Here is a 25,237-nt window from a genome sequence, read left to right as displayed (position 1 = left end):
TCCCATTTGCAGCTTCTGAGGCAGAAGAAGGACAAAGATGTTTTCACAGGGTAGAAATCAGCCGAACCCACCTGTTCCAGCAGGTCTTCGACCTTCCTCTGCCAGCCCTCTCGTGCTGCCATCATCTCCAGCTCCTTCTGTTGGGACAGCTGAGTCAGCGACGCCTGTTTGTCGGCCTCGTACTCCTCTGTCAACTCGTCCCTCAGCAAGCGCACCTCCTCCCTGCAGAAAGACACACGGGAGGACATCTGCTAACCTCGTGTGTCCTTGGAAAACTGACGAGAAGAAGCGCAGCTGTGAAAGGAAGGTGAGGAATGATTCAGGAAACAAAGAAAGTGAGTCAGGGAGGAGTTTTGCCTCACCGCAGCGCATCTCTCCATTTCTGATCCAAGTCATCAGCCATCTTGTCCATCTTCTGTTTCTCCTCGGTCCTGATGGCCATCACCCTGGCATCATGCTGCTGTTTCTGGGTCTCGATCTCCTCCTGCGAACAAAGGCACCGATCTCAGCCGAGGTAAACATATCCTACATCAAAACACATTTTGAAATAAACACAACAAGATTAAAAAAATCTAGCCTGGCTGCTGAAGGTTCTAGTCAAACAAAATGCTTTAATATTAATAGTAATAATAATAATCTGAAGCGACTAAAATTACCACCACGTGTGTCTCTGACCACACGGCCCATTTCAGCAGCAGCAGCTGGGTGACTCATCCCATCATCCCCACCTTCGCAGCTCCTCATAACGCAGTAGCTGCGGGGCATTAATAATGTGTTGCTTTGGAAGCGGACTTCATCAGGTCAGCTGAAGAGGATCCGGGGCTTATGCGCCGAAGAGCTCGTTAAAAAGACCTTTAAACGCTCTAATTTCTGGCTGTGAGGAGAAAAAGCTTGCATGAGTGCTTCGATCCAGACTCCACTGCTTGGGAGCCCAAATTATAATCATCTGCCATTTCAGTGGCTCTAAATATGATTTAGAGTCTGGTGTTTTCATGCAAGAGAAACTCACTTTTGGATGGAAGCAGTTTATTTAGAGTCTGTCTTATTTGTTGTGGAATACAGCAGTGATGCTGAAGATGAAGTGAATTCACATGTAGATAATTCTGTGTTTACTTTAACATCTTTATGTTGTTGTTGTTGTTTGTTTTTGCAGTGCTGAGTCTGACAGGCTTGAGACTCTGCAGGACATTTCAGTTTGGTTCAAACCCAATAAACCGCCTTTATTAAATACAGATTTCTTCTTACGGGCTTTGTGGAGGAAGTAATTATGAACTTTAATAGTGTGAATGCTGAGTCAAGTGTTCACACTATTGTTTTCCAGTTAATAGTTTCTTCTGTTGAATACTTTCAGACATTTCAGCTATCAAAACGTTCAACTCATACGACTTTTGGTTTATAACTTCGATACTTTTGAAATCATTTAACTTTATTTCTGTATTTTTCCTCGTAGAAATGCATTCAGAACTCCTGAAAACATGAAAAACTCCTGAATCCTTAAAAAAAACGCTCTGAAATCTACTTCAGTTCTTTCTCATTTTTAGCTTTTATATTTATTGTTTTGTTTGTTTCAGCTTGCAGCTACTGTTCTGATCATTTTAGCTTTAACCTGCTTTGTCGCTCATTTTAGCCTTTAGTTATATTTTTACTGGTCATAGGTTTTAATTACTGTTTTGCTAGTCTTAGCTTTTAGCTTCTATTTGCTAATTACAGCTTTTAGTTCCTGTTTTGCCAGTTTTAACTTGTAGCTAAAACACAGTTATTTACATAGAATTGCATGGCTATTTGCAAGCCTAATTTGCAGCAGCGGTAACTAGTTTTAGCATTATCATCATATTTCTGCTGGAATAACTGTGTGATGCACAATTAATGCTACTATTAAGGTTTAAAAATAGAATTTGCAAAAACTACTTTAAAGGTTTTTGAGATGGCAGCTTTCCACTGAGGTCTTGGTCTCGCTGCGATTAGCCGTTAGCTCGTCTGAATTCAACTTAGTTCAGAGCCATCTGGAACAGGTAAGATGTTTATTGTTTCTAACCTTTCCACATATTTCCACTTTAAAGGATCTGAATTAAAGTTTAAACCTCCACCAAATAAAGTTAACTCTAGGCGACTTTATGTATTTAGACTTCAAATAACAAAGAATGATATTTTTTTGACTGTTAGAGTTTATTTGATCTGTTTTATATCAGGAGATGTATACCAGGTGGTTCTAAGTGTCATAAATCACAGTTTGTCATAAAGGTTGTGATGATTTATGTGTTAAGAAGAGAAAGTTCTGCTGAATTTACAGAGATCTTTCTGGTGCAGCTGCTTGGATTCACATATGGAACAGCTGGTTATGAACTGAAACAAAAGTCATCTGTCAAGAGTTATTGAGCAGAAGGTAGTTTGAATTGTATATAGTTTTTCTTAACAGTGACAAAGAAAGTCTAATTATATCTTTGAAGCTTATTTTATCTGTTTCTTCTGGAAAAGTGACAAGATTCCTTCCTTGCGAAACAATAAATGGTCTAAATTTCCGGCCTCAGCTGGTTCTGACTGAGCCACAATGAGCTCCGATTGGAAATAAAAAAAAGGTCAAATCCTACGCTCGGCTCAAGTTTTTAAAATCCAAATCTTTTTTTTCTTTACATAGGCGGAAGCGCTGGTAAAAAGAAAAGCAGACCACTGCAATTTCAGCTAATTGTTGCTTTTCTTTTCTCCCCCCATTCGCCGTCTCCGCTCTCCACATCGCAGCTTTTTCTGCTCGCAGTTCGGTTTTCCTTCAGTTGTTCCACGTCAGTCTCATTTATCTTTTCATTTGTTCATGAGAAACATGTTTCACAAGGTAAAATAGCCACCGTTTTACCGCAGATCCTACCTCCTGCACCAAACAACTCCTCTTGTCTCAAACCGAAGGGGTTTCTTTCAAACACGGGACCACTCGGCTCATAATGGTCTCATCATCGTTATCTCACAGCTGGCCTTCCAGCGCAGCACTCGTTTCCCCTCGTTTCCTGCTCTTCTGCTCTCAAAATGCATCTCAAACCCCCTCGTTTCACCCTCCTCCTCATCCTCCTCTTTCGGTTCCAGGAGGCGTCTTTGCGCCATCATCTCCAAACTTACCGAACTTGAAATCAAACGACGACGGTTTGCCAATCAAATAGTTTAAACCGAATCAAGTGTAGGAAGGAAGTGTAAACCAACCGTTTTGTACTCAAAAAGGCTACAAATCTGGGTAATTTTGCGCTCAGGTTGATGCATAAAACAGGAGTAAACACAATCTAATTTATTTATTATGTGCAGCTTTATCCTCTTCCTTTGCTTCGGGAATTAACACCACTTATGAACGGAGCACCTCTTGAAGAAATGGACTTCACTCCCTGCCTTGCAAGCCAAAATTTTAAACAAAGACCTCTCATGATCCATTACCACTCAGAGTATGTCTTGAGGTTGACTCTCGGACAAATTTTAGGTCAATATCTGTAAAACCGACAGAGTTGTAGTTATTTTTGGGTTTCCAAAAGTAAGCTGGCTGTGGCGGCCACCTTAATCAGTTGTAGATGTGCATCTAGTGATTACTTATTGAAAGCTTCATTGAAATTCATCTAGTGGCTCATGAAATATTTTGCTAACACAGTTAAAAAACATTTAGTGACTCTCAGCTACAACCCGCTACATTTTAGGTTATAAAACACTGAGCCGTCTTTAAGCGTTTTTGTTTAAAATGCCCACCTGCAGGTCAGTGAGCAGGTTGCTGGTCTCTCGGACTCGGGCTCTGGTTGCATCCAGCTCGATCCGGAGTTTCTCCTGAGTTTCCTTCAGACAGGAGATCTGCGTCTGAGACGAACCCAGGTTCTGCTCCCCCTCTCTCACCAGCTCCTGGAGGTGGGACACCTGAGGAAAGACAAATCATCATTAAAAAACATCCAACCGGTCAAAAAAAAAGGGGGAAATCGTGTAAGAAAGGAAGGGGTTCATACTTCCTGATTGGCCATGTTGACCTTGGCCGTCAGCTCCTCCTTTAGGTTGTCCAGCTGCTGCTGCAGACGGTCTCTCTGCTCCTCTAACGACAGGCGTTTAATCTCAAACTCCTGGCTCATTTTCTGGAGAGGAAGAGAACGGATGAAGATGAAAGACGCTGAGAAAACCAGGAGGGTCAGCTGTACAGAAGCTGTGGAATTTGATTAGCATAAGTGGACCATAAAAAACGAGAGTTTCCTTCCACATTGTGATCCCCGGATACACAAATTATCACCTCACGCAGGGACTGTGAAAGCCCAGAGGCCCTTTTCCCTCTGAAATGCACCAAAAATATAACCTGCAGGGAAAAGGTTAGCTGCTGGAAATCCCATTTGTGGAGTAAAACGGAGTCACGGCTGCTGCTGAGTGTGACAGGATGAAGAAAAGACACGTGAGCTGTCATTTACACTTAAAAGGGCATCGAACCGACCACTTCCCTTAATCCTTCAAACCACAGCATCAAATCCTTTCTCTGATTTTCTTTTTTCTTTAGAAAATCTTTCTCTCCCTTTTTTGCTCAGTCCTGATAAATTCACCATATGTCCTACTTTATGACTAAAGACATTTGTCCTCCTTGCTAATACAGTCTTGTTTTTGCTTATAATAAAAACTGAAGATGTCAATAATTTAGCTCTGAATGCAGCTTTAATGTGCAACAATTCATTTTATATTCTTAACTCCATGCCTCCTCTTGTTTTCACTGCAACATCAGATGCTAAATGGCTCAAACGCAGCATTTTCTGTTCATCCTGGGGTATCCGCTTTGTTTTATGCATTTAATCAATGTAATTAATAGTGCTGGATTCTAAAATTTGATTCGTTTGTGTGATTTTTGGTGCAGTGAACTGAAATGAGCATATATATTTTATTCCGGTGTGTAATTTACAAACATTTTTAATGAACTAGTTGTCTCCATGAGCTTCTTACTTTTTGTATAATGTGAAGAAACAATAAAGAACCCCTGGTTTTACAGAAATCACTTTGTCTTTCCTCCATTTTATATCAAAACGTTCAGCACGATCAGGTCATCACGGCTCTGACTTTTTTTTTTTTTTTACGTTTATACTTGAAATATTTACCTTTATTTATGAACTTAGTAATTGAAGTGAATGAAGTAGTCTTCAAATCCTTAAAAAAACTTTGTGCTTTAAAACCTCCTTTATTCTTAGCTTTTAGCCAGTGTTTTACTTTAAAAAAAATGTATTTTGTCTTTTAAGACACTGGATTCTGATGAGCCATCATGAAAACAATAATTTAAGCCTCTCCATTGTGAGATTTAGCAGATTTTTACTAACAAAAAAAAAAACAAAAATGCTTCAAAAAACATACAAAGAACATTTGAAGGTTGGGCTTTAGGAAACTCTTATGTGTATTTCAGAATTTTAGTTCAGTTCAGAATTATTTGAACAATAAAAACAAATTTTAAGTTGCATCTAAAACTAAATTCATCTAAATCCCCAGCTGAGTGGTGAACGGCAGAGTAATTAGAAAAACAAATGAATTGTCTCTATTCTATTGTCTCATTTGGTGAGCTATGAATTATTACACCACACATTTTTAGAACGGATGAGAAACTCATTAATGTTTTGTTGTCATCTTTGTTTTATTTTAAATGAGCATTTCTGTCTTTATTTCTAGGTCTTTGTCTTCCTGGTTCTTAAATTACCCACCTAAATATGATAAAGGCAAAGAGCAGCTTAGGCTTACGTAATATTTCTTTAGCCATCATCCCCACCGTTGGTTTTCTCCGTTTCCCTCTCTTCAAGGGAATCTCGAAACACACGCCGCGCTCGCCTGGCTGGGAGGCAGGATTTAATCAACCAATTAGCAGTCAGCTTCAAAGGGCATCGCAAACAGGAGCCCATGACAAGTGCAGGAGAGTTACGGGAAGGGGAAAATACGCCAGGAGACGAGAAGAGAGTTTAAAATGAATTGAAACTGAAAGATGCCAAGTTTTATATCCTAACGAGTGAGGACTTTCAGGAGAAGCATTTTGGTTCACCTTGTTGCCTTTGTGCCTCTGAAGAAAGTCAGACTTTTGACTTTCCTGAACTTGCAGTGGGAATAAAGGTGGCATAAATACAAAAAGCTGTTAAGTTAAGGCTAGCTGCCTTTTGCGTCTCCAACCTGTCTGAAAACCATGCTAATGATAAATAATACTCATTTTATCTGGTCCAAATCTGCCTAGCTTCATTTTAAAGGTGCACTCCAGTTGATTAAATCATACATGGGTGGGTATGATGTGGGCAGAGTTGGACAACAAAAAAATGTGCACGGTCAGGAATGGAGATACACAAGCTGTGGACACAAAATAAAAGGCAACTGAAACACAGCCACACGGCTTGTTGGTCAATGTTGGTCAGAGTTCAGTGAGAAAATTTGCAAGGGCTTTTTACCATTCTGCTCCATCTCCATACTGCAGCAAAAACTCAAATTGTCCAGCCCCATTCTTGTTTTTAGGTGTTGTTTAATCTCTGCTCCCTTTTAAATGTCAAGATAACATTTTAAGATTATTTTGTTGTTATTTTTATGTAATTGATGTTCTGTGTTACAGGTCTGTCTTGTAAATGAGATTTCCTGTCTAAATAAAAGTAAAGAAAGAAACAAAATTTTGAGTCGCCAACTAGTCTCAAGTGAGATACCACCTTTATGTGACTGTCAATCGATATGGAAAATGACAGGAATGTGACCTTAAATATTGTGGTGGTAAAGGAACTACAAAACACCTAAACTGAAAAAGCAGCGAGTCTGGAGCCCTGAGAGAGCAGATTATCTGTATCACCTTTTTGTTTTTAGCTTTTTATCTCCACCTGTAGCCCTAAAAACTTAGAGATCAATACGTTTGAAAAGTTTAGACAGTCGGCAGTGAAGAGATTGTCTAATCAAACATTCATAGTCTCGTTCAGACTCAACTGCTCCTTTGTCTGATCCAAACATGATCCAATTTGGCACCAATAAAACAGATATGAAATCTGCCAAAAGCAGAACTCAAAGCTTCACAGTCCTTATCTAAAAACCTTTCATTTGCATCCCAGTGGTCTCATAAATCATAAAATCTGAAGCAGAGACTGAAAGAATGGTTAGGTAATTATTCAGTCAAAGTTAAAAACCAGAGAAACCATCTTTCTGATGGTTATCATGTTTGTGGTAAAAGAGGGAAAGGTTTTGGAATTACAAAAGGCAGGAGATGTATGATGTGCAGCAACCGACCAAAACATAGGCGGGCATTTTTATCAGCTGAAAGAATCAGACTGAGCAGCAGGAAAGAAGCTGAATCCACGTCGCTGCTTTGAAGAAACACTGCCAGCGAACGAACGCTGTGATGGTAAACGGTTTAGGTTAAACGAATTTAACCTGAGTAAAGCAATCAGCTGTCGCTGCTCCTTTGACTGCGAGGACGTTTGTATTTCTTTCACGTAGCCACTTCAAACTATAAGGCAGAGGGGAGGAAGAAAGTGCAGGTGGGGGGGGACGACAAACTGGAGAAGAAAGACAGAACTGATGACGGAGTTAAAGACGCAGCAGGAAACGAGAGGCAGAGAGGAAGGTTTTCAAGTCTCAGCAAGCCAATTAAATGTGTGCAGACAACTGAGAGGGCTGCTCATTTTCTACAGATATATTTATTTAACAGCTTACTAGAGAGAAAATTTCACTGCTTATGCTTCTGACAAATCCACGGCGTTTAAAACAAAAATAGTGTGAGTCTGCATTCACACTACTGTTTTCCTGTTAATAGTTGCTTCTGTTTATAGTTTGGAATCAGACTATATCATTTTTTGTGTCATTTTAACCATTCAAATATTAAAACATTAGGCCCGATTGGGAACAGTGTGCTTCGACTTTGGTATTTGTTCCTTTTGTACTTTTCAAACAATAGATGGTCTTTTCATTTACCTTTTTTACACATTAAGATGTCTTCAATTCTTTCAAAACATTGTTTTCTTTATCATCTGCTTCAGCTACTGGCTCTATTTTTGTTTTGTTTTTTAATGCTTCATTTAGTTTTCAGCTTGCGTTTTGCTAATTTTAGTTTTTAGCTACTGTTTTGTTGAATTTAGAAGCAAAATTTCTAATTTTAGCTTTTTGCTAGTACTGCCACTATTTTGACAGCTTCAGCTTTTAGCTACTGTTGTGATCTTCGGAGCTTTTAGCTACCATTCTGCTTCTTTTAGCCTGTGTTCTTATCATTTTAGCTCAGTTTCAGCCTCTTCAACAAACTTCAGCAGTCATTCAGCTCTCACTACATTTTTCTAGCTACTTTTTCTCCCAAACTGATTTTTATTGTTTAGTCTCTAAACATTCATGAAGTCACAAAGTATTTTGTTAGTTTTAAAGCACTTATTTTACACATTTAGCAGCTCTGACTATAATTTTTACCTTAATGACAAATTCGAGACTTCTTGGAAGGATTATTATTTAATAAAACAAACATTTAAAAACAAATATAATCAATAAGGCTAACTGCAGGGGTTTAGGTATTTGAGGAGGAGCAATAATAATAATCTTAGGTTTTTATTTTGATTTTTTTTACAAAGATTTATTTTTCTATATTTCAGTGACGAAAAGGAACAGGCAGGATTTGTGAAAATGTACTTGGGGAAAAAAAACTAAAAACTGGTTATTGAATGTCAAAACACTTCTACGTACGACATAAAAGTTGTGCTTGTGTTATGAAAACATGAGTATTTGAATGTGAGCGTGTTATCTTGTAGGCATCTCAATGTATTTTAGGCAAGTAGGACGTATCATTTCCCTGTTTACTGTTAAAATTTAGACTTTGTTCAGTGAAATAGCTCATATTTGGTCAAGTCCATCATGAACAGTAGTTTGACAAAATAATCACATCTACTATAAATGCCTTTTTTCTCCACCACTTTTTGCACTTCAACGCTTCACAAATGCAACTATAAACTGACAGAATCCTAATTTGGACTTACAGTAATGAGGAGTTTCTTCTCTTCTTCTTTCTCCTGCTGGGCCTCCTCCCTCATGGCGTGGTGCTTTTCCTCCAACTCCTCCAGCGCTCTGACCTGTGCCTCCTTAAAGCGAAGCGTCTCCTCCTCGTAGTGGGCCCTCAGTCTGGAGAGCTCCTTCTCATAGCCCTGGTGCTCTTCACGTAGAGACTGAGGCAAAGAGCAAGAAGAAGAAGAAGAAGTGTTGACACTTGAACTTGAGCACCTCCCACGCTGCTGCAGAGGAGTGAAGCGTTACCTGCTCCAGCTTGAGCACTTGTTGTTTGTGCTGTTCGTTGGCAGCCTGGCTTTGGTTGAGCAGAGCCTCCCTCTCCTCCTCCAGCCTGCTGATCTTCTCCTTGAGGCGACTCTGCTCCTGGTCCAGGTTCCTGATGGTCGCCTCGTGGGCCATCTGAGTGGCCTGCAGGGAGCCGATCTGACCTGGAAACAGTCCAGCCCAAATCAGCAGCGAGTCAAACAGTTGCCTCATGAGCTGAAGGAGTTCCCTAACAATCTACTGGTCTCTATGTGGGATGGCATTCATTTCTACTAAAATAAGGGACAATAACTTGTTCAGATGATGTTCCTAGTTTCATAGAAGTATCCTGTATTGTGTCTGGCTTCAGTCAAATAATATGTAAAGTTTGGTGTCCAGCAAGGTCAACTGGAAGAGCCATCTCGTCTCCATAAACCAAAGCAGAAGCTGCGTCCACATCCTCGGTACAAAGTTGAGCCCTTTCCCGGTCTGTCCCTAGTCTCTGATCCCATTTCTGATGGTCTTTAACTGGATCTCAAGATGCAGTCGCGGAGAGGAGGGTGTCTGGTTTGGAAACCTCAGGGTCTCGTCTCTGCTTTTTGCGGGTGATGTGGTTCTGTTGGAGTCTTCGGGCCATGACCTTCAGCGTGCACTGGGGCGGTTCGCAGTTGGAATTAGAGTTAGCTCCTTTTTCTGCAAGAACAGAGAAAAACCTGTTCTCTCTCCCCCGTGCAGCTTGTTCTCGACACATGATCTGGGGAGAACTTTTTTTCTCGTGCGGTGTCCGACAACTATTGCGTGATTGGTCAGAAACTTCAAAGTGGGTTAGTGCACATTTCCGTTGGCATGGAAGATTCTGCACTTGAGTTTCTAGTGAAGTGTGAAATGTCCTGGCCAGAAGGAGCTTTGGTCTTGTGCATGCCACTTTGAGTAAACAACCAATTAACTCAGTTTCTGCAGAGTATGTAACAAGCTTCAATTTGGAGATGGTAGCTTGGAGATGCTTTGATTTGTCGTACTGAAGGAGCTAAAACAAAAGACAAATCTCCTGACTGACTGATCCGTCTACATTCCAACCCTCACCTATGGTCATGAGACATGGATCATGACTGAAAGAATGAGATCCCAAAAACAAGCGAAAGGAGTCAGCTGAAGTTGTTCAGGCATCTGATTAAAACACTTCCTGGGCATCTCCCTCTGGAGGTCTTCCAGGCACAGAGAGGAGACCCAGAACTCACAGGAAGGATCATATATTCTGTCTGGTCTTGGAACGCCTTGGGATCCCCCCAGAAGAGCTGGAAGAGTGTCACTGAGGATGTCTGAGTTTTCCTCCTGGACACGTTGCCTCTGCGACCCAACCTCAGTGGCAGAAAATGGACGGGTGAATGGAAGGATCAGTCTCTCTTTGAGCTTGTGTGTCTGTTCTGAGCTGACCAAACCTTTACTTCTGTTATAGCACGTTGTTTCCACTTAAAGGGCATTCTGAGAAACGTGTAACAAGACGTGTCAGCGCAAAGAACCTCCAGAGACACAACTTACTGGCTTTGTGGAGGATTTCCGTGGCCTGCTGCTGAACTCGTTCCCTGCTGCTCTCGAGTTCATACTCGGTGTCCTTCAGCTGCATCACCCAGATCTCTCCGTCCTGGATGGCTTCCTCCAGCTGCTTGTGCAGGTTCTGTAACAGAAACACACACAACACACATGTTCCTGGTTCTACATTCTGTATTTTAATATTTTCTCTTCTGCAGATCTTCCTGGAGTTCTGTCATAGCTACATTACCTTTCCCCACTACTCTGAAACTCTTGAAAACAGATCTTACCCTGAGGCTTTTACTTTTATCTTTTTTGTTTCCTCAGCAACTGTTTTTCATTCAATTTAACCCACTTTCTACCCAACCTGAACTAAAAAAAAAAGATTCATCTTCCATTTGTGCTGTTTTAAGGACATTTTGAAATAAAACAGCAAAAAATAAAAGCCACAAAAACACTAAAAATAAAACTATTTTCATGTCATTCCCAACAAATCTAAGTTGTAGTTATTTGGTGATTTAGAAAAAGTATTATACATTTATGTCTATGTGTTCATCCACTCATCCATCCATGCACCCAGCTGTAATAAGACCTTAATGGTTCCCTCAGCATTGGCCAGTGATGTCTGCAGTCTGTTGGTCTTGTCTCGATTCTCGCGGGCCTCCTCCTGAGCTTTCTGAAGCTCGCTCCTCAGCTTGGATAGCGAACGCTGCAGCGCTGCTTCCTGGGCCTGGAACTCCTTCCGGAGCTCCACCTTAACAGGAGCAGGAACGCATTACAGAAGACCTTAGCAGACTGTGACTGCAGTGACAAATCAACCATAAAGAACCTGGTGTTTTGCACCATTTGGACAATAAAGCTGTAGAACAGCCCACTGATATTTGTTGCTGCAGGGTAACTCTTTCTTCCCTGCTGACAAAGGCAGAAGGATGAAGATGTTTCTGCCAACATCTGTGTATGTCTCATAACGTATCTAATATACCACTGGGCAGATTTTAATAAACCTCTTAAACTAAATAATGGATATACATCTACAACCAATTATGTTTTTGAGTCAACTCTATTCAAGCCATCTTAAATACAAAAATGGCAATAACTCCGTCAGTTTGACAGATGTTGAGCTAAAATTTGTTGTTGTAGTAGCTGAGAGTCATACTCAAAATATACTGCAAGCACTAACTGATCACATGAGATCTGTTTTTAAACCTTTTGGCTTAAACTTTGTTTGTTAGTGAAATACGTTATTATTATTATTAACCGTTAACTGTTGGACTTAACCCAATTCTTGATGGCTACTACAGCTAGTCAACCTTAGTGAATGCAAATTTGACAATAACTTGATTAGTTTTACAGATATTGAGATCAAATTTGTCATGGAAGCAGCTGCGCATAATGTTGCTTACATGGTTTGACCCAAATAGACATAACTCTGCTCCTTCTAATTATAGGTCGATGTTAGTTTGAAACTCTCCTTGAATTCCTTCAAGTAATTCTTGACCTCTAATATTTTACAGCGAGGCGTTCTTACTTCGGTCCTCTTCCAGGCCAGCAGGTTCTCAGTGGTGAGCTGATGAGTTCTCCTCATGGCCTCCAGTTCCCTCTCATAGTACTCCTGAGCCTTGGCCAGCTTGGCCTCGTACTCCTCCACCAGACGGACCTTATCCTTCGTGAGCTCCTCCACCCTCTCCATCAGTGACTCCACCTGCGCAGAGATGGATAAACAGGATCCAGGCTTGTACATTGGAGTTTCCATGACTCAACGCTGCCATAACACATTCAGAGGATTGTTTTAAATAAACTATTATCTTTAACTATTCTGTGCCTGTGTGCTATTTTATGATTAATTTTATATTTTAGGTTAGTCTTTGAAACATGTTTTACTTTTGATGGGTAATAGTTGTTTTAAGAAAAAAATGGAATTAAAATAAGGGGATGACATGCAAAAAAGGTGACTATAAGATTAATAATTTGGGTTTTTATTAAGCTCATAAACCAACAGCACCAACAAAACAAGTTCACTTTTATCATTTTCATTAAAAGCCCTCCAAAAAAGATATTACCCACTGAGAAACTTTCTATATGACCTTTCCTCAAAAAGCCAAATGGATCCAAAATGTGTCTCCTAACGACTAATCTACCGCCCTGTTTCTCATGCTCGTAGCCCACCTCTTGTCTATGAAGCTCTGCCAGTTTCTCCTGGTCTTCAGCGGAGGTGGCGCTGTGGTTCTGCTGGTTGTTGCGGAGCTCGTCCACCTCCTGCCGGTGAGTGGCCCTCAGCTCGTCCAGCGCTCGCCGTTTATCTGCCTCAAACTGGGCCTGAGCCTGGCTGAACGACCGCAGCTTCTCTTCAAAATCCCGACGCATCTCTTCCACCTATTGAAACCACGAAACATCATCTGTTCTCTTTGGGCTGTTTTTTGTTTGTTTGTTTGTTTCGTTTTTGCGAACCCACTCTCAAACTGACAAGTTAAACCCTGTATTTGATTCCATAAACTTCTATTATTTCATTATCACATACATGTAATTTGTTTTGGCCCATAAAAAAAAACTTGCAACTTCTCTTAGCAACAACCAAGTTTCCTGTTTCATCAGAAGATTTGAAACTGTATAAAAATTATGTAAAAATAAAGCATGTGATGTAATGTTTTGTGAAGACAGCACACTTACTCATTTAAACTCATCAACCTGAACGAGTGTTGGTTGACGAACTTACATGAGTGAACGAGGAAAAAAAAAAACAAAGAACAAAATAAATAAATATATAGAAGCCTTAGTAATTGCAGAAATATCTTTAGGTTCAAGTAATATTCTTAATAATGTCAGTGTCTCTGAAAGACGAGGCCTGGTAATAATTGAGACATACCGAGGCAAAAATTAAGGTCACAATGTTCCAGTGTGGACCTCTTCAGAGCCAGAATGTCACCTTCAACTATGAAGGAAGAGTTGTTTCTTGTAAGTTTACCTATTTAGCCACCCTAAGAACAATATCAGAATAATACATACAGTAAGTATTAGTTAAGGTTGGGCGATTGGACGAACAACCATCAGCCATTGGAGTCCATTAATGGTAGTTTATTTGTTTTTTATGCAGAATATTGTCAACTTCATTTTAGTTTTAGCCATGGTTAATATGCACTTGTCAACAGTCTAATTTATAAGACAATTAACAGACCAAACTATTGTGTGCTGTGACAATAAAAGGATTATATTTGAAGTTAACCACATGTCCATTAGTGGTACATTATTCGATTAGAGATTCGGTTTGAAAGGATGTCCAGCTATCAATCATTGCTAGCTGTCTCTAAGCAGTCGTTCTAATTTTTCTTAATTCTTGATACAGCTGTCATCCTTGAGTCCTGTTTGTTTAACTCGAAAGTTTAAATCCTTCTTCAACTTGGTGACCAACATCCGGCTTGGCTGGAGGCTGATCCACTCCATCCTGTGTCACCAAAGGTCCAGGGGTGTCAGAAACAGAAAGGTAAGAAGGGCTTTTCCACTTTTGCAATTTTGGGGAAGGTGTGTGCAGGGAATGAAAAAGCCTTTTCTATTTATAGCTATTTGGCTCAGAGTGGACAGTTATGTCACCGTTATTTAAGCTGCCCAATATTCAGTCTAAATTATTTAAATTCGAAATTGAATCTTGTTTAAATTCTGTTTAAATTACTTGGCTAATTGTAACGCAAGTAAGGTTTGCTGGGCAGTTTTTTTGGTTTTAATCCTAAATGAATTAAATAAAGTTGTAAGATAAAAAGCACTCATTTAACAGTTAACAACACAACTTTTTTGGGAATTGAGGTTGTAGATTATAAGTGAAAATAAGCAGCTAAGTCAGCTTCAGTTAATATAATTCAGATATAATTTCACTTGAGGTAATGACACAAAAGATACATGGTATGTTTTTTTTAGATCAGATAAAAATTATTTTGTAACCTTGTAAAGGTTCTTCCAATCGGTGCTCATAACACTTACCTTTGCTTTATAGTTCTTTAAGTACATTAGAAAAAAAGTACATTTAGAAAAACTTTCAACTCATCTACCAAGCATTTTATAAACAGTCTACAAGCTTCTTCTTTATTTCTTTAATTTGCCAAAAAAATAAGGCTGAATTCAGTTTTAGGAGAGATGAAAAGGTAGAATCAGGCAGCAAATCAACAAATTTGATGATATGCAGTGATTGCTTTTGAGACACTTAATCTGCTTTCTACCTTTAATTAATATTCAAAATATTCCATTTAGCATTATGCAATGACATATTAGGACTTTTGAAGGTAAAACATATATAGTACTGTGCAAAAATCTTGAGAAATCTTGCTTCTAAATCGTCAAACTTTCTCTTTTTCTCTAATAAAGAGGTATTCAGTGACAAATAACAGGTGTTTGACACTGAGGGCTATAATTTATGTAACAATGAGTATTACATTTATTACTGGGGCCATGATAAATGAAAAATGCACTTTGTGTTTGGCCCTTTTCGACTTAAGCAGCACTGAGTCAGTTGTGAATGAATAAAATGGTGTGAGAATAATTTAAAAGCACGCAGCTCCACAGCAGGGCTGGGTTTCCCTTCTAAGCAGTGTTTGATTTGTATTTTTTCTTACCTCTCTGCTCATGGAAACAACTCTCTGTGTGTGCTGGGCCTCGGTGCAGAGCTGTGAGTCTTCCATCCTCTGTCTGTACATCTCGAATTCGGCCAAAGCCTGACAGCAACAGAACAACACCTTCTTTATAACTGGATTTTAAAGTGCTTACCACTTCGTTGCAATAATACTGTGGCAAAACGAGAAATAATGAATGCATTAATTGAACGTTCGGAATGCAAAGGCTTAGTGAACCCAACCAACAGATAGAGCCCGGCAGCAGCGAATGACCTGTCTCTTCATGTGCTCATGCAGTTCGACAGATTCTTCCAAACTGGCCAGCCGCCGCCTCAGGTCTGCCTCATCCGCCATTTTGCTCTTGTACTGCATGATTTTGTCTCTGGTTTCTGTCACTATGTGTTGGACCTGAGAGAGAGAGAGAGAGAGAGAGGAGAGAGAGAGAGAGAGAGAGAGAGAGGAGGGGGGGGTAGCAAACGTTTTAGACGCAGCAGAAATCATTTGGCAGCAGAATTCAGCTCACGGTTTGGTAACTTTAACAACAATAAATAGACACTGTCAGCTACAATATTACACATAAACAGATAACTCAATACGGTGCTTAGTATTAAAATGTGACAAATAAATTCAACTGGGCACCGAAACAACACCTCCAAGAAATACTGGCAGGGAAGACAGGTCTCTCTTTGAAAATGTAGCACCTTGACAGAAGGACGAATTAATTTAACTCACTATTCCATCTTTTTTTTAAAGCTTTTCTCGGGAAAATATCCAAAAAAAATAAACAAATAGATGAGTGAAGAAACCGATCTCCTTGCAGCCACTGTGCAACTTTGTGCAGAACTCCTCAGCAGCAATCTTGTGATGTTTGAACAAGATTTCTGTGAGGTAATGAGCAGTAAGATGATTCATCGGGCTCTGTCAATGTTTGTACACAAGTTACAGTCTGAGAACCAGAGAACCTCAGAAACACAGAAGGTAGCTGAGTTAATGTGCAGGGAAACAAGATGAATTCATGCATTTCTATATCAGGAGTGGAAATTAAAAGCCAACTGAGGCTTTCTTTGCCATTGGGCGGTAAAAGATTGGCTTAACCTACCACCCCGAGTTAAAGATTATTCATTAATCAGGCCAGATATTAGCAAATAATTCAGTCGTATACATTTATTTTCTAAATGAGAGCAACATGCTCGCCTCCTCTACCTCATGTCCAAGAATAAAAAAAGAGCAATGGTTAAATATGGTTACAGATTTGCCAAACTAGTCACATGAAAAACAGCCATTTAATAACAGAATTATTGAACAGGGATTGTGTGAAATAAACACACACCTTTAAAAGGTTTCTTTTGTGTCTTTTTTAACTTATTTAATCAAGAAACTTGTTCTGAGGAACCCCACCCTTGTTCTAAATGCAGTGAAGTGCATAAAATGAGTAAAAGACCGATGATTTCTGGTTTATAGGAAGCTTTGGAGTCATGCGTTGTACAGCACACTTCATTAAAACAGATGGATTTTAATAAAACTCTCAGAAAGTACAACCCATTAACTTGATTAAAGATGGTTACCACAGCTAACGGGCCTTAGCAAACACAAAAATGGCTATAAGTTAGCCAATTTTACACTTATGAAGCTAATATTTGGTGTGGTAGCAGCTGAGAGTCACCCCCAACACCTCCTCTGAGCGCTAACAGATCACGCATCCCTCCAAGAAATGCTGCTTTCACTAGGATAACAAAAACACCAATCCAAAAACTAATAGATAAAAATCCAAAGCTGAACGACTGTACGGCATGTGTAGCAGCAGCTTTTATCTGACTGAAAATTTAGCTGAAAGGGCACAGCGTGACATTGGAAACTGTTGGACACGTTGGTGAAAAATCATTTTCATTGACAGTGTTTTAATTTTGCTGCAAAACAATAAATGTTCAGAGAAACAGCATCACAAATGTGTACACGCTGGAGCAACTCCCCTTTGAAATATGACCCAAATAAGCTGCATCTTAGCAGTTCTGACGGGTCAGCTTTGACACCAAATTCACTCTTTGCCACTGAACTGACTCTGACCCTGTGCTGCAGCGCACGGAGTTGCACTAAAACCCTTAACGTCCGAGAAGTAAACCTCACAACCCACGTAGCATATTTTTAAGTTGCGTTAACGCAAGCAGTGACCTTATCCAAATCACTTCTTTAGTGATCACAGTTTCTGGTGCTTTGTGGTGTCAGTACCTCATCCTCGTGGGCTTCATTCAGAGACTCGATTTCCTCTTCATGCTCATCATTCTTGGTGTTGAGAGCATAAATTACCTGAAGACAGAAGGAGATGACAGAATGGAGACGGGAAAGAAAGCTCTTTTTAACAGTTTCAATATAAAATCAATAGTTCTACAGAGGAGGAGAGAGAGAGAAAAAGAGATCGGCTCTGCATTGGAAGTGCTACAAAAATCAATACCAATAACATCAGGGGAGAAATATGTTCCCCACTTTGATTAAATGCGGACAAAAACTTTGAATTTACAGCAGATGCAGAAAAATTTTCTTTCCTGTCTATCTGGAAATTAAAAAAAGATAGACTTCCTGCCCAATATGTATGAACAGGTTAGCTAGTATAGCATAAAACACAAAGATGAAAACCTTTTCTTAAATTTCATCGTAAATCTAATACGTTTTTTCTTCTATCCTACAATGAGCCTCATATAGGAATACAGGATATCTCTCTTCTCGCTGTTACACCTCACCCCCTCACACACACACGCCACACACAGCGTAAGTGAATAACATCCTGTCAGTCATGCTCGCGCTCCCGCCCAGGAATATAAGCAGGTTTTTATGAGTGCTGGAGGTAAATGATATGCAGGAGCTTTAAAAAGCTTAAGCTCCAGCAAATTGAAGCCCCCGGTGAGCAGCTAACGTTCAGTCACGGTTGGACCTGCTGCCGTCAGAACCAGCAGTTCAAACATTTGTTCCACTTAAGGGTGAGCCAAAAAAAAAAAAAAAAAAACAGAAAAAGATTAGAAATATACGTACAACACGAACCGGGAGAGGTTGTTTTGTATAATAATTCTCCTGCGTGGAGAATAAAGTCACGGTTGTTTATTTATGACTTCCAGACATTTAACTGGGATCGATACCAGAGAAACAATCACTGCGGGGATTTGGCTTTTTGGAACATCCACCTGAAACATTAAACTACAGTCACTCCGTGTGCAACTTCTAATCTTTACAAGACTCATTTACAAAAATATATGTATTTATAGTGTTTTACATAAAGTAAGCAGGTTACACACTTCGAATCAGTAACTCAGATCAGTTCAAACTAACTAACCTGGTTTCTAATCTAACCTGAACACTTAACAGGATAGTTCAGATCTTGTGAGTTGGGGTTTTACAGTAAAATTGGGCAACTGGATAAATACATCAGCATTCGAATCCATCACAAATAGCCTTACTTATTCATTTTTAATTAAAGGACAATATTTTGCTCTTTGTTTTAGCCAATTTAATTTCCCCTTTCAAGGAGTTTTTAAATTGTGTGAACGCTGAGTCATGATTTTTTCTGTTTATAACGTCTTCAGCATGTTTTGTAAACCATTTCAAAATCTTCGTCTCATTCAGGAAATGGGTCCTAAGACTTTTGACATTTGTAATTTTTTACTTTTAAAAATGCTTTAGTTCATTAAAAAAATCCCATTGAAATACATTTAGAAAACTTTCTTTTAACAAGCAAACAACTTGTTATTTTAGCTAATTTTAGCTACAGTTTTGCAAGTTTTAACATTTGTTTAGCTGATTTTAACTACTGTTCTATAGCTTCTAGCTGTTCTGTTGCTTTTAGATTTTAGCTAGCACTGTACTGTTTTTAGCTTTTAGATACTCTATTGTTTTTTTGCTTTTAGCTTGTTTTGCTGCTATCAGTTTTTGGCTACTGTTCTGTTGCTATAAGCTCCTCTTTTGTTGCCTTTAGCTACTAGCTCCTCTTTTGCTGGCTTTGCTACTAGGTACTCTCTTGCTGCCTTTAGCTACTGTTCTGCTTTTTGTAGTTTTCAGATTGTCTTCTGATCATTTTAGCCTCCGTTCTGCACATTTGAACTTTTACAGCTCAGCTTCAGCTTCTTCTGCAAATTTCAACAGAGCCATTCAGCGCTCAGGGTTTACTCTGCTGTCTCACAAACACAGAAACCTCTCTGGACGTGAACAAATACCCGGTTCTGATCCACACCTAGACCCACAGTAACGCAGCCTGATAGTCTGCTTTCAGCTAACTTCCTGTCCTGAGTTTGGTCAGGTGATCTGTTTGTTTAACAATTTCAAATCTTATCATAATCAAAAATGACAAATGAAAAGATAGTCCATCTTATTGTAAGCAACTTCATCACACAAATATAAAAATCTGGGCAGAGAGTTTCGTCCAGTTAGGATCCCTAACTAAACTGTGGGGACGCCTTTCCTCCTCCAGGCTTACGTCAGGAACACAAGTTGTTTCGGGACATTATCCTGCAGGGTCCAACTTTCTTTATAATACTGTGTGCTGTCACAATAAGGGCGCCGTGTTCCACATTAACCACATGTCCTCAGCTGCCTGCAGCTCCTAACATCAGCCCACAGCTGGTAGCACAGACCTGCTATATTTCTTGTCAAAAAAAAGAGAAATGTCTTGTTTAAAACCAAAATAATCCTAAATCAGTGACTTTGGATTCCCTTGGCCACAAGTAGCTGAACACTTAAACACACCTGACCGGTGGAAAACTTTACCCTTTTTGCTTAACCTTAAAATAAAGCAGCTAGCTGTAGCACATCCAGCAGGAATATTGTAATATTTCTGCCAAAATGCTAAGTAATGAAAATCTGACGTAAGCTTAAAGGTTTATAGAGAGACATTCATATAAACTTTTATAGATTGAGCTTTAGAGACTGACCCGCATGAAGGATTATCCTTTTCACTAAAGGATATAATAATAATAATGAGGTTTTTTGACCTGTGAGTCGCAGAGCCAGTTTTATTTGTTGTAAAGAGGAATTAGTACAAAAAACAAGCGTTTTGTTTCAGCGTTTACGCTGCCATGAGTTAGATCAAGTCCCTGGAGCCTGAAGGAAAGCCTTCTTTCAAAGCTAATGGGAACAGAAGCCTTAAATGGATAAATCCTGCCAATAAAAACTGACTTTTAAAGCTTAACACGTGCGATTCAAAGACAGATCTGTTCATTTTGTTTTCCCTGTGACAATCACTGGACGATGTTTCTATTGGAGCTCATCTAGCAGTGAAGGAACTAAAGGAGGCAGATTTTAGACTTCTATTCTCTGAGCGCGAACGTGGAGTCAGCCATGGAAATGTTCCTTCAATTATACATGATTATTTTAATGACGCTGATGTGCCTGCTGCTTTCATCTCTCGTCTCTTCAGTCTCCTCGTGCCTTCATCCTTTTATCTCCCCTCCCCCCCTTCTCCTTTATGTTCTTTATCTCCCCTCCTCGCTCCTCTTACTTTGTTTCACCCTCTCTGGGGAGAGAAGATACCTCGCATTACTATTTAGGGTGAAGCTGGCTTTCCAAAAATAATCTTGCGCGGTGCACTTGTCTAATAACCGGGTTTCGGTTGCAATTAAATCCCGCAGAGATGAAAACTTTCAATGCCGTTAAACAGCGTTACAGACCAACAAAGAAAACGATCAACAGCTAATTATTTAGAAAAGCTGTCAAACATTTTCTGCCTGTTTGGTGCAAATATTTACTGTTTTTAGTAATCATACTAGCAAAAGGGGGGAGAGGCGCCTCCCCTGGCTGCAGTGAATTATTACATCCCATGACCCCAAGGGGGGGGGGGGGGGGGTTTGCAGGCAGTGCCGTTATAGCTCCTTTTAGCTGCAGTCTTGCTAGTTTTAGCTTGTACCTACTCTTGCTAATCTTAGAGTTCAGCCACAGCTTTGCTAGTTTTAGCGTTTAGATACAATTTCAGTGCGTTTACCTTTTCATAGTGGTTTTTCTACATCTTGCTGTTTTGCTAATTTTAGCTCCTAGCATCGAGTTTTACCAGTTTTAGTGTGAAGTTGCAGTTTTGCTGAATTGTCTTTTGGAGTCAATCTAACTCAACACGGCCATCACAGCTAAGCAACTTAGTAAAAACAAAGGATTGGCTGTAACTTTTTACAGATTTTTAGCCAAAATGTGGTGCGGTAGTAGCTGAGAGTCATTAGCGACACATACTACGAGGGCTAACACGTCTCACAAGACCAAAACAGTCAACTAAATCTAAACAGACAGCTATGAGACCTGCTGAGTGATTGCTCTGAAGTTCATTGCCATCTTTATACCTTGCAGGCGAGCGGTTTTATTATCTTCTGATTCAAATATTTACTCAGCTGATGCCCAAATCTGACAACAATGATGCTCTGAACTACTTTCCTATTCCTGCAGCTGTTTATAATGTGTAAAAATGCAAATGCGGTGGGAAATGTGTCACTTCCACCGAACTGGAACCAAATCTGATTTCCCAGACTTTGTGGGCAGCTGCCAAGCAGCCAGGTGGACCCGACACGCCGATCAACGCTCACAGAAGCAGCAAACAATAAGCAGCTGAGCCTTTTCCAGAAATCAAAAAGATAAACACGACAGATCTTTAGGTTCGATCAGATTCAGTATTTGCAGGCGTCTGTCATCCCCACGAGGATACAGTCTTTGCCTCACACGTGAGTTTTGTTCTCCCCTTAAAACGAAAGAAACACCTGAAGCTGAGCGGCTGTAACAGCTTTTAAAATGTAAAAAAAAAGAAAAAAAAAAAAAGACAAATGTTTTCTCTTAGCTGGTGGTTTCAGAGGAACTTTTAAAAATCTGATGCACCGAACCAAAACGACGCCAAAGGCAACACAACAGCCTGCAGCTACAGCAGACACACACCGGCACAAAACAACTGGAAGACATCTGTAATCTGCACCGAGCACGTTCCCTGCTCCACGGGGGGCTTCAGGAAGAAGAGCCGACTCTTGTTTTTTATTTTACGCTTTAAAACTTTCTGAATATTTCAGTTTGGCTCATCGAATGAACCGAGCAGAACGGATGCATGTGGCTGTAAATTTAGCTCGGTGTCGTTACATGACTTGATGCACGATCTTGTGCGATATTCTGAGATCTGTTAACGCTCGGAGAACAAGTCAGGATGACTCTCAGCTACTACCACACCGAATTTAGCTCAATGTCTGTAAATGTGAATGAGTTAGCGTTGGCTGAGGTCAATAAGCTGTGGTGGCCATCTTGAATTGTGTTGAGTTGTAGAAGTACGACAAACAGAGTGGCAAAGGGGCGGGAAGTTTCCATAAACCTACCATGGGAAGTTAAACTGGGGAATTTAAAAAATATTCCAAATTGGAAACCTTACATGGGAATTATGGGATTTTATGAAAATTACCTAAAAGCTGGGGGTTATTCAAACAAAAATTATTTTTTTCTATATAGGCTGAACATGTCACCAGTTTGACTCAAAGTTTGTGAAATTAAGAAATACAACCTTTTTTATGTATACACAATGATGTAACTGCCAGAATTACTGTATCATAGCCATCATGGATCACACAGCCATTACAAAACAATGTTTCATTCTTCAATAATTTCATTTATAAATTAATCAAACCCTAAAACCTCCTTAAATATCATATTCTCTTAGTCTAGCTGCGCTCCTTGTAAATATGATTTGACTCAACCTGAAACAGCCAACAAAGACAGTCACTCATTTTCACTAAAAGCTCTGTTACACTACGAGTCCTTCCATCCTCCATGTGTCAAATCCAGAGCTACTCTGTGCGTGAGAAATGAGCGACCATGGGAAAAATGACAATAGCACACCAGGGAGGGGATGTTTCTGAGGTCAAAGTCAATCGCTATTGACAAAAAGAACTGCTATGGTCTGAAAAGAACAACTGCAGCATGCGGCTCGAACATAAATCTGTTGCTTTTTCAGAAGATTACTGTCGTAATCAGTAATTAAAAGGACTAATAAAAGCCTGACTCAGTGGGATCCCTCAACATTTGAGCTGTTGGTCCGTTTTCCAGCGCCGGGTGCACCACGAGGTGTGGTCTGTGCTGCTAATGAGGGGGAAGTACACGCTGTAGGTTTATCTCATCCTCCTTTAAACACACCTTCCATCTGTCATTTCACCCACCGCTCCTATATACTTCAAGGACATTCAGCAGCAAACGCGCTCACAATCCATCATGACCAGAGAAACACGCGAGCAACAACAAAAACAAGGGCACCTGGAGCATCTTTGACAGAAAAATATAATAATAGCCAAACAGCATTTACGTGATATTACAGATTGACCTGAAAAAGACCAAGAAATTCAATGCTAATATTTGCTGCAAAATTTTTTACCTGCAGGTTTTATTTTTTATTTCTCTGGCAAAATATTTCAGTAGCAGCTGGTTTGACTTCCTTCAATGTAGGTAAATTTTTCACAAAAGTTAAGGAAATTGCTTCTTATACCGTTGGAAAGTCTTTTTATTTCCCCTTAAATGGAGCCACATTTGTTAGAAATTGCACTTGCGGGTTGAGCAGCAGAGCTGAGTTTGTGGGTTGAACAACGTGCCAAACAGCTTATGTTGACAATTTAACAATTTATTTATTTGACAAACACAGGCCTCAGTAGCATGTGGAACAACCATACGCAGACACAACAGCCTGACACCTCCTCCTGCTCCCCAGCTTGGTCACACACTGCTGAGGGATGGCGTCCCATTCTTCAACCAGCATTAGTTTGAAGTCAGCCATTGTGGTTGTGTTGGTCACTTTGGAAGAAACAGCACCACCAGGCCGATCCTACAGGCGTTCTGGGGGGTTGAGGTCAGGACCGCAGGCAGGTCATTCTAAAGTCCGGTGGTATTCTAAAAAAACAACAACTCTGCTTTACGGATGTGAGCGTTGTCATGTTGAAGAATAGAGTTCGAACCCAGACTGTGGAGGTCTGGGATTGCCACAGCTGCTGACAATCAGGCGCCTGAGAAGATTTGACATGTTTTTCATGGGCGCAAGCTCAATTCTGCTGCTCAACCAACAAATGCATTTTCTTAACAAATGTGGCTCCATTTAAGAGCAAATAAACTGACTTTCCATCACTATAAGATTTCTTGCTAAGAACCATTGCTACAATAAGGAAATGAACAACGAAACCTAAGTTCCTTTACTCTGTGCCATCTTCTACAATACATTTAAATGAGCACAGATCTGGGCTACAACTCAGTATGTTAACTTTTCAGAAACAAATTATGCTGAAATGATTCTTAAATTTAATTTTTTTAATGTTCTGATCTCTTATATTTACTGAGAGCAAGTTTTGTTTCCAAGTTTCTGAGTTGAGAAGTTGATCAAATCTGCTGGAAGGAGTCTGAAACAAGACAAATGTGCCAACTATCCTTTGTTATTAGTTCCAAAATTTATTTTTTGCTACCAGATAAGCCTGCAAAGCCCCTGTTACTTTAAAAGGTTTTAGCGCTGTTACAAAGCAATGCTGGATGTCTTCCCGTGCGATTTTTGGAGATGTCCAAAAACACCAAAGGGACCGTCGTTCGCTTCTGCCGGAAAATATCCTGCTTTCCTGCTCGGACTGAAAATCAAAACTGCATGACAATTACTGAAGTGAGCCGTGCATGGATTATACACAAAAGCAGAATGGCTGCAGTTTGTGCTGTAATTTAGACCAGAAAAGCAACCATCTGATCCCGTAACATCTATCCATTAAAGGTAACGGGTCGGATTGAGGGAAACGACTGAACTGACAGCTGTAGCCTGAAGACAAATGCACAAATCTGCCAAAACACCTTCAATTTTTAAAAAGCAAAGACATCTGGATGAAAAGGAGATGTTCTCTGCTGTCTTGGGAGTACAACACATGAAACACACTCAAAAAAAAAAAAAAAAA

The 25,237-nt window shown here is 39.9% G+C and overlaps 1 protein-coding gene across 5 annotated transcripts in view; it reads right to left on the bottom strand.

Annotated features, from left to right (window-relative positions):
- LOC108246794 (protein FAM184A) overlaps positions 1-25,237 on the bottom strand; it is a 49,250-nt gene that overhangs the window by 22,099 nt on the left and 1,914 nt on the right. For 3 of the 5 annotated variants that reach the window (XM_025010156.2, XM_037973854.1, XM_037973856.1), the window contains exons 2-14: positions 17,562-17,639; positions 15,582-15,743; positions 15,339-15,437; positions 12,907-13,113; positions 12,269-12,442; positions 11,333-11,494; positions 10,750-10,885; positions 9,214-9,395; positions 8,940-9,125; positions 3,963-4,085; positions 3,715-3,876; positions 363-484; positions 72-222 (exon numbers count right to left, since the gene is read on the bottom strand). In XM_025010156.2, the coding sequence (XP_024865924.1) occupies positions 72-222; positions 363-484; positions 3,715-3,876; positions 3,963-4,085; positions 8,940-9,125; positions 9,214-9,395; positions 10,750-10,885; positions 11,333-11,494; positions 12,269-12,442; positions 12,907-13,113; positions 15,339-15,437; positions 15,582-15,743; positions 17,562-17,639 (1,944 nt within the window). Of the gene's footprint in view, positions 1-71; positions 223-362; positions 485-3,714; positions 3,877-3,962; positions 4,086-8,939; positions 9,126-9,213; positions 9,396-10,749; positions 10,886-11,332; positions 11,495-12,268; positions 12,443-12,906; positions 13,114-15,338; positions 15,438-15,577; positions 15,744-17,561; positions 17,640-25,237 lie in introns of those variants that run through there. The other 2 variants (XM_025010158.2, XM_037973855.1) reach the window with 2 other exon arrangements.

This window comes from Kryptolebias marmoratus, linkage group LG23, assembly GCF_001649575.2.
Source record: "Kryptolebias marmoratus isolate JLee-2015 linkage group LG23, ASM164957v2, whole genome shotgun sequence".
Lineage (NCBI taxonomy): Eukaryota > Metazoa > Chordata > Actinopteri > Cyprinodontiformes > Rivulidae > Kryptolebias > Kryptolebias marmoratus.
The sequence above is the reverse complement of the archived record's forward strand: the minus strand, read 5'-3'. Positions and strand labels throughout refer to the sequence as shown.